This window comes from Colias eurytheme, chromosome 3 (genome assembly GCF_061535395.1).
Source record: "Colias eurytheme isolate Ceu_HAF_F1 chromosome 3, ilColEury1 Martin Lab GWU primary, whole genome shotgun sequence".
Lineage (NCBI taxonomy): Eukaryota > Metazoa > Arthropoda > Insecta > Lepidoptera > Pieridae > Colias > Colias eurytheme.
The window spans coordinates 9,364,836-9,381,863 of record NC_142982.1 but is presented as its reverse complement, the minus strand read 5'-3'; the positions used below and the strand labels follow the sequence as shown (position 1 = coordinate 9,381,863).

The 17,028-nt window shown below is 36.0% G+C and overlaps 1 protein-coding gene across 1 annotated transcript; it reads left to right on the top strand.

Moving 5' to 3' along the window:
• Nucleotides 1-36: 36 nt before the first annotated feature.
• Mcm7 (minichromosome maintenance 7) lies at nt 37-8,290 on the top strand. Its single transcript, XM_090120007.1, has 16 exons — nt 37-181; nt 260-363; nt 443-583; nt 656-783; nt 906-997; nt 1,231-1,457; nt 2,241-2,423; nt 2,758-2,942; nt 3,247-3,415; nt 3,880-4,032; nt 4,592-4,758; nt 5,552-5,718; nt 6,363-6,474; nt 6,896-6,994; nt 7,502-7,622; nt 8,129-8,290. Exons 1-16 carry the CDS (start codon nt 151-153, stop codon nt 8,207-8,209), a joined length of 2,160 nt encoding a protein of 719 aa, XP_089976133.1. The 5' UTR covers nt 37-150; the 3' UTR covers nt 8,210-8,290.
• Nucleotides 8,291-17,028: the final 8,738 nt, after the last annotated feature.

The window sequence follows — 17,028 nt, the reverse complement described above, 5'->3', positions numbered from 1 at the left end:
CTTTGCACTTGGCATAATTGTTTCGCGCCAAAAAGTTTGTCAATGTGTCAAACTTCAAAGTTGGGATTGATGTTGTGTTAATTTGTTTCCCTAAATATTTACAATTTCTTTGTGTTATTGGGATCTAAGTTAATAATAAAACCTAGAAAAATGGCTATGCGAGATTATACTGCTGATAAAGGTGAATATAATACAATTTATACTCAATGAAGACTTAATAAACATTACATTTTTATTAATACTTCCTTTTGTCTTTCAGAGTCCTTTAAAAACTTCTTTATCGACTTTTGTCAAACCGATGATGAGGGCAACAAGTTTTTTAAATACTCTGAGCAGCTGACTAAAGTAGCGCATAGGGAGCAGGTATGTTTATATCATTTTAGGTTAGGTATAAACAATTTTTTATTTGCAACCTCAAAATTTTCCTATGTTTATTTTGTAGATAGCATTTGTGGTTGATTTGGATGATTTACATGAAATGAATGAAGAGCTTTGCGAAGCTGTAATCAAAAATACTAGGCGATACACAAATATGGTTTCTGATGTAGTATATGATATGCTGCCAGATTATAAACAAAGAGAGGTAAGCCTTTTATTATCAACAGTTATATTTTATTTTAATTTTGGAGCAAATTTGTATAAAATAACATTTTAGGTTGAAGCCAAAGATTCTCTGGATGTGTATATAGAGCACAGAATAATGTTAGAATCCAGAAACCACAGAATTCCTGGTGAAATGAGGGATCCCAGAAATAGATACCCACCAGAGCTAATAAGACGATTGTAAGTTTAACTTTTTCCTGTGCTAAATTTTTATTTACATTAAATATCATTCATCTATTTAATACTTATTTTTTTCATTCTTTGTTAATGTTTTTTTCATGTATGAAATGTTTAATTTCTAGTGAAGTATACTTCAAAGATTTATCTACGTCAAAATCAGTACCAATCAGGGAAGTAAAAGCTGAACATATTGGCAAATTAGTGACTGTAAGAGGTATGATATTATCATTAATAACTATTTTACATATTTATTTTAGTGATAGTTCTCACAGTTAAGACATCTTTAATTATGACAATGCATATAATTTAAACTTAAATGTAGCAATAATATCCCAATTTACTCCATATTATATCATACCACACTATTGTCATACAAAGTCAATTAACAACATGCTGTCCAAGTTATCTTTAGCCTTAAATTTCTTTTAAATATTTCTAAAATTGCAGGTATTGTCACAAGATGCACAGATGTGAAGCCCCTCCTCATAGTAGCGACATACTCATGCAGTGCCTGTGGTGCGGAGACGTACCAGCCAGTACGAGCACTACAGTTCACCCCACCACCAGCATGTACTGCTGATGAGTGTCGCCTGAACAAAACCGCTGGACAACTACACTTACAGACTCGGGGATCTAGGTTCCAGAAATTCCAGGAATTGAAAATTCAAGAGCATGTGAGTAATAGATGTAGATGTTGTAGATAATTATTGTAATGAAATAATAGAAATAGAAAAAGAAAGCATATATTTGCCATCATTTAAAAAACTTTTAAATTTGCAACCAAAAAATTTTATTATCTAACACACAGAACAGAAAAAAAAATAGCAATGGTGGCAAAAAGGACTCCCCGTCAGCAAACCAGCAACCATTCATTGAAATTAAAATAATTTTAATAAGTTTAACATGATTGTTGCTAAATTGTATTTGTATGTTGTAAAAGTTTTAATATTGCTGATTTTTTAGGGAATATAAAGTTTGATGTAAGAACAGTTTCAGACTAGCGTTTTATACGCGTGTATGAGCTCGTTTATGTCACACGCTCAACTTATACGAGCGTTGACTCGCTTTTAAGCTCGTAAACAACGTATCGTATACATGTCGCCACCACCGGTTCTAGCGAACACGCCGAAATATACCCGTTTACGCGAATTCGGTTTATTCAAGCGCGTAATGAAGTGCGCAAGTAAGTGCGTATGTTGAAACTACTGTATGTCTTCTGTACTCTTAAAGTGGCATCACAATCAAGTACAGGTTGTTAATAGCAGTAACATAAGTTATCCAAATCGTGACATTATTACTTTGCTCACTCACAGTATTATGATTGTTATTGGTGTACCTTTTAATTGGCGTATTGAGTTGTTAACGTAATACCTAGTGTAAGTTTAGCTGTATGGTACCTTTACATAAATAAATAAATAAATAAAATTTCTTTATGCTAAACTTATATCAATTTCCAGTCAGACCAAGTGCCAGTAGGCCACATACCTCGTCAACTATCCGTCTACTGCCGCGGTGAAACAACCCGCCGCGCACAGCCCGGTGACCATGTAGCGGTGACTGGTATATTCCTGCCGTTACTGAATGCAGGCTTCCGACAAATGGTGCAAGGATTGCTGTCTGATACTTATTTGGAAGCTCATGTGAGTAAAGGACAGACAGGCTTGTAAATATTACAAATGATCTTCAAAGTGTATAGTGACAAGGCAGGTTCAAGTATTAAGTGGTGATGAGGTAGATTCTTACATGCTTTTTTATTGTAAATATGTTATTACATTACATGACTAAAAAAAGGACGCCCAATACTTGTATTTCAGACAAAGGTTTAATTTTTGTCATCATATTTGCATCACCAAATATATATGATAAAAAAAATTATTACAATTTAACTACAACATAAAGAAGAGAAAGCTTTTCATATTGTGAAATCTCAATATTCATTCATAAAAATAATAAAATACATATTATTTATTTTAGTCCGTTTCATGCTTAAACCAAAGCGACGAGAGTGAGCTAGCGGAAGCTCTGACTGAAGAAGAATTGGCGGAGTTAGCAGAAGATGACTTGTACTCTCGTATGGCGAGGAGTCTGGCGCCTGAGATATATGGACATGAGGATGTTAAGAAAGCCTTGTTGTTACTTCTAGTGGGAGGGGTTGATAGGTATGTATTAGCTAATTGTGTTTTATAAAAAAAAGGATGTGAAAAAATTAAGTTAAAAAAATTGTGATAACTTAAAAAAATTGGCTTGTATTGACTACAATAATGATTAAGCATACAGTTACAGTTACAGTTTTGAAATAATATACATGTTGCAGTCAGCTAGTTTATTCAGACGTTTTATTAAGATTCTAGGTTAGTTACAAGTACTGTGTAAAGAACATTTACTACTACTAGTTATCTGCGACATTATACATTGTTGTGTTTTTTCTATTTCATTCCATATTCTAACTTCATAACTTCATAGACGTCCAAACGGCATGAAGATCCGTGGCAACATAAACATCTGTTTGATGGGCGACCCCGGGGTGGCGAAGTCCCAGCTCCTCAACTACATAGACAGGCTGGCGCCGCGCTCGCAGTACACCACGGGCCGGGGCTCCTCTGGCGTCGGGCTTACGGCGGCTGTTATGAAGGTTTGTAGCACAGCCCCCCTAGACAAGTGGCTTTCTATTAGCGTAAAGTCTAATATAATAGATTATGAATGTATGAGATTGACGTAATCAATCGTCGTCGTCGTCGTAATCAAACGTCAATCTCATACATTCATAATCTATTCTATCAAACTTTACGCTAATAGAAAGCCACTTGTCTAGCCCCACATATGATGTGGTGTGCATTTTTTATTTCAATGCTATTTATAGTGTCAAAACTAATATTACGAATATTATGAATTAGGAAAATAATAGACTGTAATCTTACACTTGTGTTGGAACATGACCATTCAATTCACTGTTTTGAGTTTCAGTTACTTTTAACTATCATGAGATAACTTACTATGAAGCAGATTTCTGTATAATTGCTAATGTTTTTTGTTTGGTATTTATTAAAAAATTAAAAAAAAAATTAAAGCTTTATTTATTTTATTTGTATTCCATAGGATCCATTCACAGGCGAGATGATGTTAGAAGGTGGTGCCTTAGTGCTCGCAGATCAGGGCGTGTGTTGTATTGACGAGTTCGACAAGATGGCGGAAACTGACCGTACCGCCATACACGAGGTTATGGAACAACAGACTATCAGTATTGCTAAGGTAATGTATGAAATATGAATCAATAACATTATTAATATTAGTCAAAACTAAAATGACTTTGAAATTGAGATGGAACTGAAGGATAGAAGTTTGAATTAATGTTCCCGTGCGACTCGTCGACTTTGCGGTGCGTTAGGGCGTATTCAGAAAGAAAGCTTGAAACTTATAAGTGCTTATCGGCGCTTGTCAACGCTGGTTCGTTCTACACAAAGGAAGCAGGTTGAAGCAGACCAAAACAAATTTTATATGGCAGCGCCCAGCGCTGACCAGCGCTTGTTGAAGATTGTCGGAACTTGCCGGCGCCGATCAGCGCTTATCGGCGCATGTTCATATATTTTCCTGCGCGGGTTACCAGCGCTGACATGCGCCGATAAGCGCTTATAAGTTTCAAGCTTTCTTTCTGAATACGCCCTTACGGATTGTTTGGCGTAATTTTGTCTATTTATTTTCGTAATACATATATCTTATAAGCAAATCATTATCTGAATTGTTTATTTCAAAATAATTTAAATATTTATGTTATATTATGTTTGTTATTAACTGTATACTTGTTGTTTAGGCGGGTATTATGACATGCCTAAACGCGCGCGTGTCAATATTAGCGGCAGCGAACCCGGCGTACGGGCGCTACAACCCCAAGCGCACCATCGAGCAGAACATCCAGCTGCCCGCCGCGCTGCTCTCGCGCTTCGACCTGCTCTGGCTCATACAGGACAAGCCCAACAGGTGACTGTATAACGTGTCGCTACAACCCCAAGCGCACCATCGAGCAGAACATCCAGCTGCCCGCCGCGCTGCTCTCGCGCTTCGACCTGCTCTGGCTCATACAGGACAAGCCCAACAGGTGACTGTATAACGTGTCGCTACAACCCCAAGCGCACCATCGAGCAGAACATCCAGCTGCCCGCCGCGCTGCTCTCGCGCTTCGACCTGCTCTGGCTCATACAGGACAAGCCCAACAGGTGACTGTATAACGTGTCGCTACAACCCCAAGCGCACCATCGAGCAGAACATCCAGCTGCCCGCCGCGCTGCTCTCGCGCTTCGACCTGCTCTGGCTCATACAGGACAAGCCCAACAGGTGACTGTATAACGTGTCGCTACAACCCCAAGCGCACCATCGAGCAGAACATCCAGCTGCCCGCCGCGCTGCTCTCGCGCTTCGACCTGCTCTGGCTCATACAGGACAAGCCCAACAGGTGACTGTATAACGTGTCGCTAATACTGTCCACCCTGACTACGTTCTGTAGTCTTTTAATCAGAAAATTAAAAAAAAAAAAATGCAGCAAGAGCAAATACGTATTCCAAATTTATTTATAGCTGTATAAATTCTATGCATAAAAGTGCTTAACACCGCTTTAACACCAAGCGCTATAAAATCATTTTTGACCTGTCTAATCTATAGAAATGGGCAAAGAATTTTTTTCATACAACAAGATTTCCATCCATTCATAAGATGTAGAGAAGTATCTATATTTGTATTGTATTGTATTGTATCTATAATATCTCAATATAAACAGGGACAAGGACTTGGAACTAGCGAAGCACATAGCATACGTTCACCAGCACTCATCGCAGCCGCCGAGCGAAGTGCGAGCGCTGAGCATGCGGCTCGTGCGCCGCTACGTGGCTCTCACACGCCGCAAGCAGCCCGCCGTGCCCACACATCTTAGTGATTATATCGTTTGTGAGTATTTGTGCTCTACATAGAGTGGTTGACTATATAGTTTGTGAGTAATTGTGCTCTACCTAGAGCAGTTGTCTGGCTATATTGTTTGTAACTGTGCTCTACCTAGAGCGGTTGTCTGACTATATTATTGTTTGTGAGTACTTGTGCTATACCTAGAGCGATTGACTATATTGTTTGTGAGTACTTGTGCTCTGCCAAGAGCGGTTGTCTGACTATATTGTTTGTGAGTAATTGTGCTCTACCTAGAGCAGTTGTCTGACTATATTGCTTGTGAGTACTTGCGCTCTACGTAGAGTAGAATATAGAGAAGTGCGACAGGTAGGGCGGTGCACATCTAGAGGGTTATACGAGTAATACGGTATCACGACGCTTAAAGAGCGACACCTAGAACGCGGCACAGACAGCGACACAGAGTGCAATACTTAAAGCGCGGTAGTTATTGTGATATGCATAGAGCAGAGCACGACATAGAGCGCAGCACAGTGTATCTAAATTCTAGATAGCAGTGACGCTTTATGTAGAATAGGACGTCTAGAGCGCAAAACCTGTACCACTTTTCTTTTTCAAATGGCAATAGAGCAATCTCTTACTTTCATTTTAAGAACAATAGAGCGTTATTTATAAATTTTTAACTCTCTCAGCGTCATACGTAGAGCTGCGTCGTGAGGCCCGCAACAGCCGCGACGTGACGTTCACTTCAGCGAGGAATTTACTCGCCGTGTTGCGGCTTTCCACTGCGCTCGCAAGACTTAGGTAAGTTTTCTGAAATATTTATGTCTAAACTCCCAGTTTTTGACGTGACAACGTCTTATAATTCGATAGAGCCGCCTGTCCGCCACGAAAAAACATGACTCATGCGGCGTTACCTCGCTTTGAGGCGTTCCATGTAAGGCTTGAAGTGCAAGTGAGAGCGCGGAACGAGCGACAAAGAAGCACAATCAGACGTTGTCACGTTCAATTATCGTCAGTAAACCGACTTTACAGACAACCAATATTTTTTTTTAATTATATTTCACAGTAATGTAAAATTCACTTCAAATACATGTTTTTAGTAATGTGTGTGAAATATAAAAAGTGGAAATCTCCAACAAAAATGGTACTTAAATAAAATTTTATAAATAAAATCAAATTGTAAGTATTTTGCATTCAATCATAAGTGTATTTTATATATCAGGTTATCTGATGTGGTTGAAAAAGAAGATGTGTCTGAAGCAATCCGCCTTGTGGACATGTCGAAGCAGTCGCTGCAACACGTCGAAGAAAACGTGCAAAGGTACCTTTTGTTATTATTTTGTACCCATTTGATATGTCCTTTTGAGTTTGTTGGTGCTAATACTATCGTACGCATATTATAAATGCGAAAGTTTGTAAGGTTGTGAGTATGGATATTGGATATATGTGTGTTTGTTACTCATTCATGAAAAAACATATATTAGAATAACACAATATGATCTATAGAAATACTGTATTTTGTCCGATTTTTCGTCCACGGGTGAAACCGCGCGGCATAACTAGTACTAAAGTAAATCTTATGGACTAGAAATAAGCTATATAAATATACTAGTGGTCCGCCCCGGCTTCGCCCGTGCTACCTACATGTTTAAACTCTCCTATCTCTCAAGTTGGATCGAACTGCACATGGTGTGCGAATTTTATTATAATCGGTTAAGTGGTTTAGGAGTCCATTGAGGACAAACATTGTGACACGAGATTTATATATATTAAGATAGGAGAAATATCGCGACACAATTAGTAAGTACTAAAATAAATAAAATTCCAGGGGTATAAGCGCAACGGACAGAATCTTCGCTGTGGTGCGCGAGCTGGCCGGCGGAGCCAGCACGGTGAAGATCGCTGACGTCATCGAGCGCTGTGTGGATAAGGGCTTTAAACCTGATCAGGTATATTTAGTTATTATTGACGTGACAACATCTTATAATTCGATAGAGCCGCCTGCACGCACGAAAAAACATGACTCATGCGGCGTTACCTCGCTCTGAGGCGTTCCACGTAAGGCTTGAAGTGCAAGCGAGAGCGCAGAACGAGCGACAAAGAAGCACAATCGGACGTTGTCACGTTCAACTATCGTCAGTAAACCGACTTTACAGACAACCAATTCTTTTTAGTTTTTTTTGTTACATTTTTTTACTTAATAATTCATTGGGAAAGTTAAACTGTATTTAGTTATCCTAAAGTCTCTAGTAAATTGTGAGTAAAGCTTTTGCGCTCACGCTTGTGCTCTGCAGGCATATCTCTTGTATTCGTTGTAATTGTGTTGTATGAATTTAAATTATCTAAAGTTTCCGATCTTCGGTGGAGAAAATTATTCTTTTTATTACTTCATCTATAGTGTGAGGATGAAAAAGCTGTAGATTTTAGACTAAACTAACTATAAAAAAAATTTCAGGTGGATGCGTGCATTGAAGAGTATGAAAATTTGAATGTATGGCAAGTGAACCAAGTGCGGACCAAAATTACTTTTATGTAACCTTAGAAATTAGAATTAAGATCTGTTCTGCCTATTTAGTTATAAGTTTTGTGAATGATCAATAAATGTTTTTGATGAATACTATTGTTGTTTAATTTCTTATTACTTACGGATTCCTTTACCTTTATCTAATAAGCTTATTTATCTATTATTAACTAAGTTAGTTGTGATTTCAAATATGCATAGCGGAATTCAATCGAATAACGATGATGTATCCAAACAGTAGTTCTACCGCCCCTAGTCTTCGCATTTATTAATAAGAGTACATATTTGTTAAATTTTCACGAAATTTTTACTCATTTCCTATAGCATCGGTATATTGTACCTTAACGTTTATTCTTGCACGTAATATTGGGTATGCTATAAAAAGTAATTGTTTGCTGAAAAAACACGAAACGGAAACAAATATACGAAACAAACAGTAAAGAGTTAATTAGTAAGCGAGTGAGAAGTATAAATAAATTAAAGCGCTTGACAAGTGCTAAAGTTTTCATGTGGGTCGCGGAACGGGTCACGACTCTCGACCGAATTTCACATTCCGAATGTGTGGATATTAACTTAAACAATCGAATGCAGGAAATGCGCAAAGGAACGACCTATTTCATTTAAATGTATGTTTGTGTTTATGAATCATGTATTTAATATTTATATCTGTGCTTTAGGGAGATGTGAAGAATCGAATGTCATACAATATTGAAATTAATAATGGTTCAGTATAGTTGTAGTGATCGTAGCAAATACTTTCATTTTGTTGAGAGTTCATGTATTTGCATAGAAAACGATGGTAATTTTACATTGTGATAAGTATTTGAAACATCATCGACTTGCTGAAACGATCCTCACAATTAACTGTAATCTCTAAAAATATTGTTATCTTGAATAGTTAGACTATCAACTAAAATCTGAGATGATTACGTGAACTAAAACTGAAAAAGCTTTTTTTAACATCTAATAAGTAAGACTAGGTGTACAGGTAAATTAGCTTGGAGAAATTTTTGCATATGTAGTGGTGTGTATATTACTCAGATCTTAGAGCGCGTTTCCACTATATCGTTCTGACTTCTGGCCTATACAAAAATGTTTCGATATCCTAACATTACTATTTAATTTTATACTTATTCCTAGCAACACTTTTGTTTTCAATAAAAACAAGTTTTTATTTGAAAGAAAATGGTTTTGACTTTATAAAAAAAAATATATCATTCAATTTCACGTCCTTGAGCAAACGACAAGGCGACTACCGTGAAACAATAAAATATCGTGTCCATAATAATTTGTTTCATAATTAATATTTGACCATAATAATTACGAAACAAAACAAATAAATAAATCGTCACTTGATAGTGGAAAGTGGAAACACGCACAAAACCAGAATAAACCAGTTTACGCTGTCCGCAGGTGCCACGTGCAGTCGTTTGGTACCGTGAACATAAAGCACACATTTCATTCAAAAATTATAATTATTACGTATAGACCGGGAGATATTGACACAAAATTTCGAGTCATTTGTAACAGGATGGCGGTTCTACAGGGGTCTTAGTACGCAATGACAAAAAGAAATAGTTTGGAAAATCCAAAAGTGCACGCCTCATAATTTATTTTAATAATTATTTATTAATTATTATTTTTGTTTATTTAATAACAATTAAACCACATCGAATCAGACCCTGAAAAATAAAAGGGTTCTATTCCTGAGCATACTCAAGCGTAAGAGAAAAAAAAAGACTCGATTAGTAAAGTATTTCGGTCGCTATCGTGTTAACAAGAAAATCCTCCGCACATACAGACACACGGACGTCCAAGACAGAACTTTTTTAAACTGTTTTTTAACTAGTTTAAATAACAAAAATGACATCAAAAATATCATGAATGTTAAAAATAGTGTTTTTTCTTAATATGTGTGTGTATGTATTATCTTACAAGTGCAATGTATGATACATAAAGACATTTTAAGTTTGAAAAATCAGATGTTTTGCGCGAAGTGACAGTAGTACCCACCTCAACGCTTCGCTTATGAGGCGTGCAAAACGATGGTGTGAACACTGGTACCGGCGGCTTAGTCGCGTAGGCGTTAGTCGAACTCGTCGGAAAAATAGCGAAAGTCAAACGATTTGTAACACAAAAATTTTAGAATTTACCGATAGCCCATAAAAAAGAAGTAGGCGGTAGTGTCATGCCATACTTTTCCGGTGTGACTTACAGCCCGCCATACCGACGCGAATGTGTTGATTAAAAAAAAAAACAATTCAACCATTTGTACCAGGCTAACTTTTGCACAGGTAACCATCGTCGTGCAGCTATTTACGAAAATCGCCATGCCATACTTTTCGGACGATTCCAAATGGTCGCCATACCGCCGAAAATCTGCAAAAATTTTTTTTTTCGCCAAACTTTTTGTACCAGTATTGCATTTGGATTTTTGGAGAGTATTTGATAAAATGTGACCATTATTATATTTACCATACTTCTAGTAGGGGGAAAAAGTGCTGCCATACTTAAAAAATTAATTTAGTATTAATTTATATAAGTGAAGATTTCCACCACCTAGATCTTTGAAATTTTGTATTTATATTCGTTGAACCTCAAACTTACAGGAAAAATTAGTGCCATACTGTTACTAATCGTTCAAAATACGAATAAAATCTTACAATAAAAAAAAATCTTATACACATTCGCCACCTCCCACAGGTATGGCATTATCACACTTCTATTTATAATCATTCAGGAGTTGTTGAAAAAAAAATTTAGGGTGGTACAAATGGTTCGGCGAAAAAAAAAATTTGCAGATTTTCGGCGGTATGGCGACCATTTGGAATCGTCCGAAAAGTATGGCATGGCGATTTTCGTAAATGGCTGCACGACGATGGTTACCTGTGCAAAAGTTAGCCTGGTACAAATGGTTGAATTGTTTTTTTTTAAATCAACACATTCGCGTCGGTATGGCGGGCTGTAAGTCACACCGGAAAAGTATGGCATGACACTACCGCCTACTTCTTTTTATGGGCTATCGGTAAATTCTAAAATTTTTGTGTTACAAATTGTTTGACTTCGCTATTTTTCCGACGAGTTCGACTAACGCCTACGTGACTAAGCCGCCGGTACCAGCGTTCACACCATCGTTTTTCTTTTTGTCATTGCGTACTAAGACCCCTGTAGAACCGCCATCCTGTTACAAATGACTCGAAATTTTGTGTCAATATCTCCCGGTCTAGTTAATGTAAAAGTTATACGTATGTTAAATGTGCAAATATTAAAATAAAGTCTCATCTTTTTCAGAGGAGAAACACATATAGTTTAATTTAAAATCCCTTATAGTACGGGAGCCAGGAACAGATTTTATGACCAAGTTCCTCTCAAGCGGTAATTAGTAAAATGCATCAAAGTATAGTATTATGAAGCCTCGTGAACGTCAGCTGGAGCTCGGTTGGGGGGAAGAGCGGTTGTAGCCTCCCGTATCAGCTGACGGTTTTTCCACCAAGATACAGCCAGCTGACCTATATATTTATCCACAGTTACATATAAGCTATCATCAGGTAAATTTTTGTTTGAGAGGAAATGACGGAAAATAAATTTTTCTTTAAATTTAACTTTCATGTTCGAGACACCAGCTGACGTATAATACACCATGTTGTAACCAGCTGATTATTTTTTTGCGTTGAGATATTGGGTTAGCTACAATTTGACAAATTTTTAGCTGAGAGGAAATGAATGAATGAATGTATTTTTTTTCCTACGTGCGTGGGAGGCTACAACCGCTCACCCCCCCAACCGAGCGCCAGCTGACGTTCACGAGGCTTTATAATACTATACTCTGATGCTTCTGACGAATTATCTCTTGAGAGGAAATAATGAACCCAATTTGCACCTGGCTCCCTAACCATTATATATATATAAAATAAAAACTAAAAATAAAATGTTGTTTTATTTTATTTGCTGACCATACACTACTACAAACGCAAAAATTTCTCCAAGCTAATTTACCTGTATAAGTTTGTAAGGGCACTACAACTATTGATTTTAGTTGTTATATTAAAAGGAATATAAATTGGTACTATTTGTGCCGGATAACTATTTAATCAAAACTTTGTTCGAAAGCGTTTAAAGAATTTTCTGCTTATCCATAGGTGTAGTACCGAAAAGCGTTTCGCGTCTAAGCCCCGAGCTTGGGTCGAAATTGAAAAAGTTGAAAGGGGAAGTTGGTAAAGTAGACGTCTTTAATAAACGTCACGAGTTGTCTGTAGTTGTGGTTTTTGATTATTATTGTCAGCACGGCAAGGATTATTGGGAGTTGAGGTTCATATTAGCTATTTATGCAATAACTTTTTATACGTATTCGTAAAATGGTGTAGTTAGGATAAAAGTGAATAAACTATGAAACATTTAAAACTTCAAGTTGTGAATTATGTTGATTATACATCATTTAGTAAAATTTGTTTGTTATTCGCTTTTAGTTTGTACCTATGTTCGATTTTTATTTGTACTTATATTATCTATCTACATTGAAGTACCTAAATTAAGTACCGAAATGTAGAAATTTAAATTTTTAAACGTTTTGCAATTTTCTGAGTCTCACAAGGGATAAAGCACAGCAAGAAAGTCGATTTCTGTAGTTAATTGTCTTTCAAAATATTGAGTTTGCAATTTTAAAATATTAGCTGCATCTAAATTATTCCGTGTATGAATTAAATACAATATTTGAATCATAGCTACATCATTGATATCAATAATCCTTTCTTTTTGCTTCCAAACTAACACCTACTTTTTATTATATCTTGAAAACACGTCCTACAAGAAAATCTCATAACTCATAGAACATGTCAAAGAAGATATAATTCCTTTCTTCACGGCTAAGTTTTGGCAATGATTAATGTTAGCCTTAAAACTTTTTCCTGGCGTTCGTTACTTACCTGTTCGCAAACTTTAGTTTTACGAACTAAAATTTAAGCTTTGTCAATGAACCTAAGTATTGTTATTTATAGGATAGCGGGAATAGTTCAAGAAATCGATAATGATAGCAATTTGTGGAATTGCAATACTTTGCAAAACTTGAATTATAATAATCTTTTGGGCTAAAACCTATGAAAGGGACAGTCTCTATAACATTCAAATATTACATGAAATACATCCAAATGTTATTAATTCACCAAAACTGGGATCAATTTTCCGTGTCTTTCAAATATCTCATATTTTTTTGTTAAGTTATTATCCCTAATTAACATGCAAATTAAAATATTAAAAGCCTGATCTATTTATCAGTTTCGGAGGCTGTATCACAGGATTGCTTTGTCGCCGGCGCTAACTGACACCTCTAAAAAAGGAATATAAAAAATGATTTTGCCGCAGGTACCTCCATCCTTATTCCTTGTGGGGAAGACAGATTTTTGTGTATAATGTGTTTGTGTTATGATGTTCTGCAGTTGTGCCTTGAGCAGGTTCTCGCGCCCGACTACCGCCGGCGCTCGCACGTCGCATTCCTCACGAGTTAGTCACACAGGCTTCGGGATGGAAGATTGTATCGGATCTGGGAGACTTGCCCGGATAATTACCGGCATGACGTTCCACTGATTTGTGAACACCTTCTGTGAAATTGTTTCATTCGTCTACGTGACGTCTTGATAGCGCCGCGTTTATGGCTTTTCTAATAATCCAAATTTATATGTATACTTACTTTATTGTTTCGTCAAACTATGAAATTTTTTAAATATTTTCATATCTACTGTTTATTTAATAGATAAACATAGAGATTAATATAGATTAATAGAGACTAAGAATATCTAATACCTATTGCGATTTTACATAAAAACACAATTTATCATATAAACACAACATAACATGTTAATATTCTAAGCACTAAAGTTTCAAATTCTAATTCAAACCACTTCGATGACTATCAAAGCTCATTCTGTTTTGCACATTAATTACAAGCAAAGCCATTCATTACAGCTATGGCACGGATTAATAATGTGACGTAGAAGCAGCTTAAGCATGAAATAGATTTTCATTGAGATACGATTTATCTTGTATTGATATGCGAGTGCGGTGTATCAAAGCGATGCCGGCGGGCGTTTCGCGCTTCGCTCGCACCATTCAGGTGCTGCTTTAGATAGATAAGAGTTTATTTGAAAAGCTAGCTTTTTATGACATAAACGATCGTTTTATTAATAATGCTGTTTTATTAGTTATACTTTCATATGTTTATTTTATAGAGTTAATTTGAGCGCTGTAACGTTCTTAATTATAACCAATAACTATATAGGATAATGCACGTAGAGCGACGAAATATGTGAAAACACCGTCAGCTCTAGCACAAGGAGCTAATTACGTAATTTTCTAGTCTTGTATAGCTACAAGACTAGATAACAAATTCTTGGACTTTGTAAAAAGGTTATAGTTGACCTGAGCCATTAAAATCGATACTGAAGTAGTTGTGAAATAAATTACATGCGGTTGTGAAACATGCCTGGAATTATAGTTATTTAGGCGAGCGAAATACATATTTTGTTAGTTTCCGTAGGAATAACATTTGAGGAATGTAAACAATTAGAGCAAATTCTAATATTTAGTTAAGGTAAATAATAAATAAGCTAAATAAACGAGTGGCATTTGAATAAACTAAGATCCTCTAGATCTCGAGTAAACATAGGTACATAACGTTTCAAAAATATTTCATACGTGAGATAAAATATATTCGGCAGACATCATTTGCTGTGTGAATAATGTTTTACTCAGTAAATAAAACAAGCTTGAGGGCTGTTGAAATTGTAAACGTAACTGCGAATATGAATTTGAATATCTTTTGCGTAATTTGTATAATTTGAGGCGAGTCGGCTCGCGTCTTGTTATTTGTTATTTGAAATATGAAAGCCGTGTAAGACATGAAATGTTTGATGAAATTCTGTAAAAGTTAATTTCAAGTACAAGTATGTCTCATAATTTTAATATGGGAATGTTTTTAAAGTAGATGAATTTATTATATTAATTATTTAGTATACACAGGTATATTGTATGGTGTAAAACTGATATTATGAAATTATGAATTCCATAAAGGAATAGAAATAATAAGCTATCTCTACCTCAATCTAATCATTAAAAAGCGCAATTTAAAAAATGAAGCAATGACAAGGTTCCCTAGCCGAATATCCTTGTAAGTTTAGATTACAAAAGTATTAATAAGATAAAGGAAACGGAAGGTACCTAGTTTCTGTATGATTATAGTCGCGATCAGCGCTAGTACCGTGAAAGCTTCGTAAGCTTTTGATAAAACTTTGTTGACATAAAATATTAGAAATGATTTCTCTTCAGCGATACGGATAGTTAGTACAATATGAAGATAATTCATAATTAGTTTATCTTATTTTGTGAAACGAAATTATTTTTTTGTGATATTATTGTCCTTCCTGTCACAAAATAAGTTAACGACCTGGTAATGATCAAGTGTTGTCGTGTGAAGGTTTTTATCGAGCGTATAAAACGAGATATTATAAATTAGAATCATATCTCGCTAGTGACAGGCTTTGAAGGGGTGGGAACGCGAACGCAAGCGTCAGTGTTTGCTTGCCTAGACATTCTTTCAGACGACTACTGATAAAATTGTATATTTAAGTCGCATTATCTATTTATATAAACTTGTGCTCACTCGGTTATCGCATTCTTTCTATTTAATCAGGATATCTGATTTAGTGTTGAAATTAACACTGAATGTCCCAATTGAATGTGCGAAGTGAACTTTTCTGATCACACAAGAAACCTACATAGGAAATGTGATTTATCCATTTTTATTATATGTACGCTTGAATAAAAGCTAGAGTTGTCTATACCGGTCTTACGCGTTACAGTTTACGACAAATGAATTTACTTATCTTCATATTTATCGAAATCAACGTCGAAAACGTTTATGTTTGCAGTTTGATTTTAAGTCCATTTGGGTCGATTACATAATATAATTGTTCACGTAACAGAAGTAGAAATGAAATTCTATGAATTCTATAATCTGTTTGATCTTCATGAACAGTTAATGGTACTTTATATCAACACTCAATTATTTCCTGAACAAAGGGTTTGAAATTTTTCTTACTAAAGTACGTAGACTTGAATGCTTTCGCAATATAAATGATTTATATATCGCATTGACAATAGATTCGTTTATTTCTCAACTGCTCAACAATGGCTCGCTTCCAATCGCATTCAGTAAATTGTTTTTATTTATGTTTATTGTTGTGTATCGACAGGAAAGTTTAATAATGATCGAAGATTTGAATCGCGTTTAATGTGCTTGAAAATTATTTATTTTCAATGGTATTTGCATATTGCTGTTTTGTATTTTTTATATTAAATAATCGTTCGATATATTAGGTGTATGGAGGACAGAAGGTGGACATCTTGACAATCACATTGCATTTAAAACTTTTACTTTCAGAACTTTCATAATGAGAATACGGTTATCTACTATTTTTTAAATGTCGATTATTACACATCCACAAATTTAATAAGAAGATATGTCACAATACTTCAAATGGAGTCAATTTCTCTTGTATAACGCATTGAAGTGCGTTGTTACGTAGTACACTCGCAGGCTTTCCCACAAAATACATTGGCCTGGAGCATATCTTGTACTGATAAGCGAACATCAACCTCTTTCAGAAAAATACGCTCTCCATCTAATGGCTGGCGTCCACTAGGCGGATCGGGCCGGGCCGCATCGCAACGCAAAAATACGCCGGCCTATGTTTTGTATGAAACATCGTCCATTAGCGACGGATCGGGCCGGGGCGGGCTGCAACGCATTGGCGGATATCGCTTCGCAGGCGGATTTCTGCCGG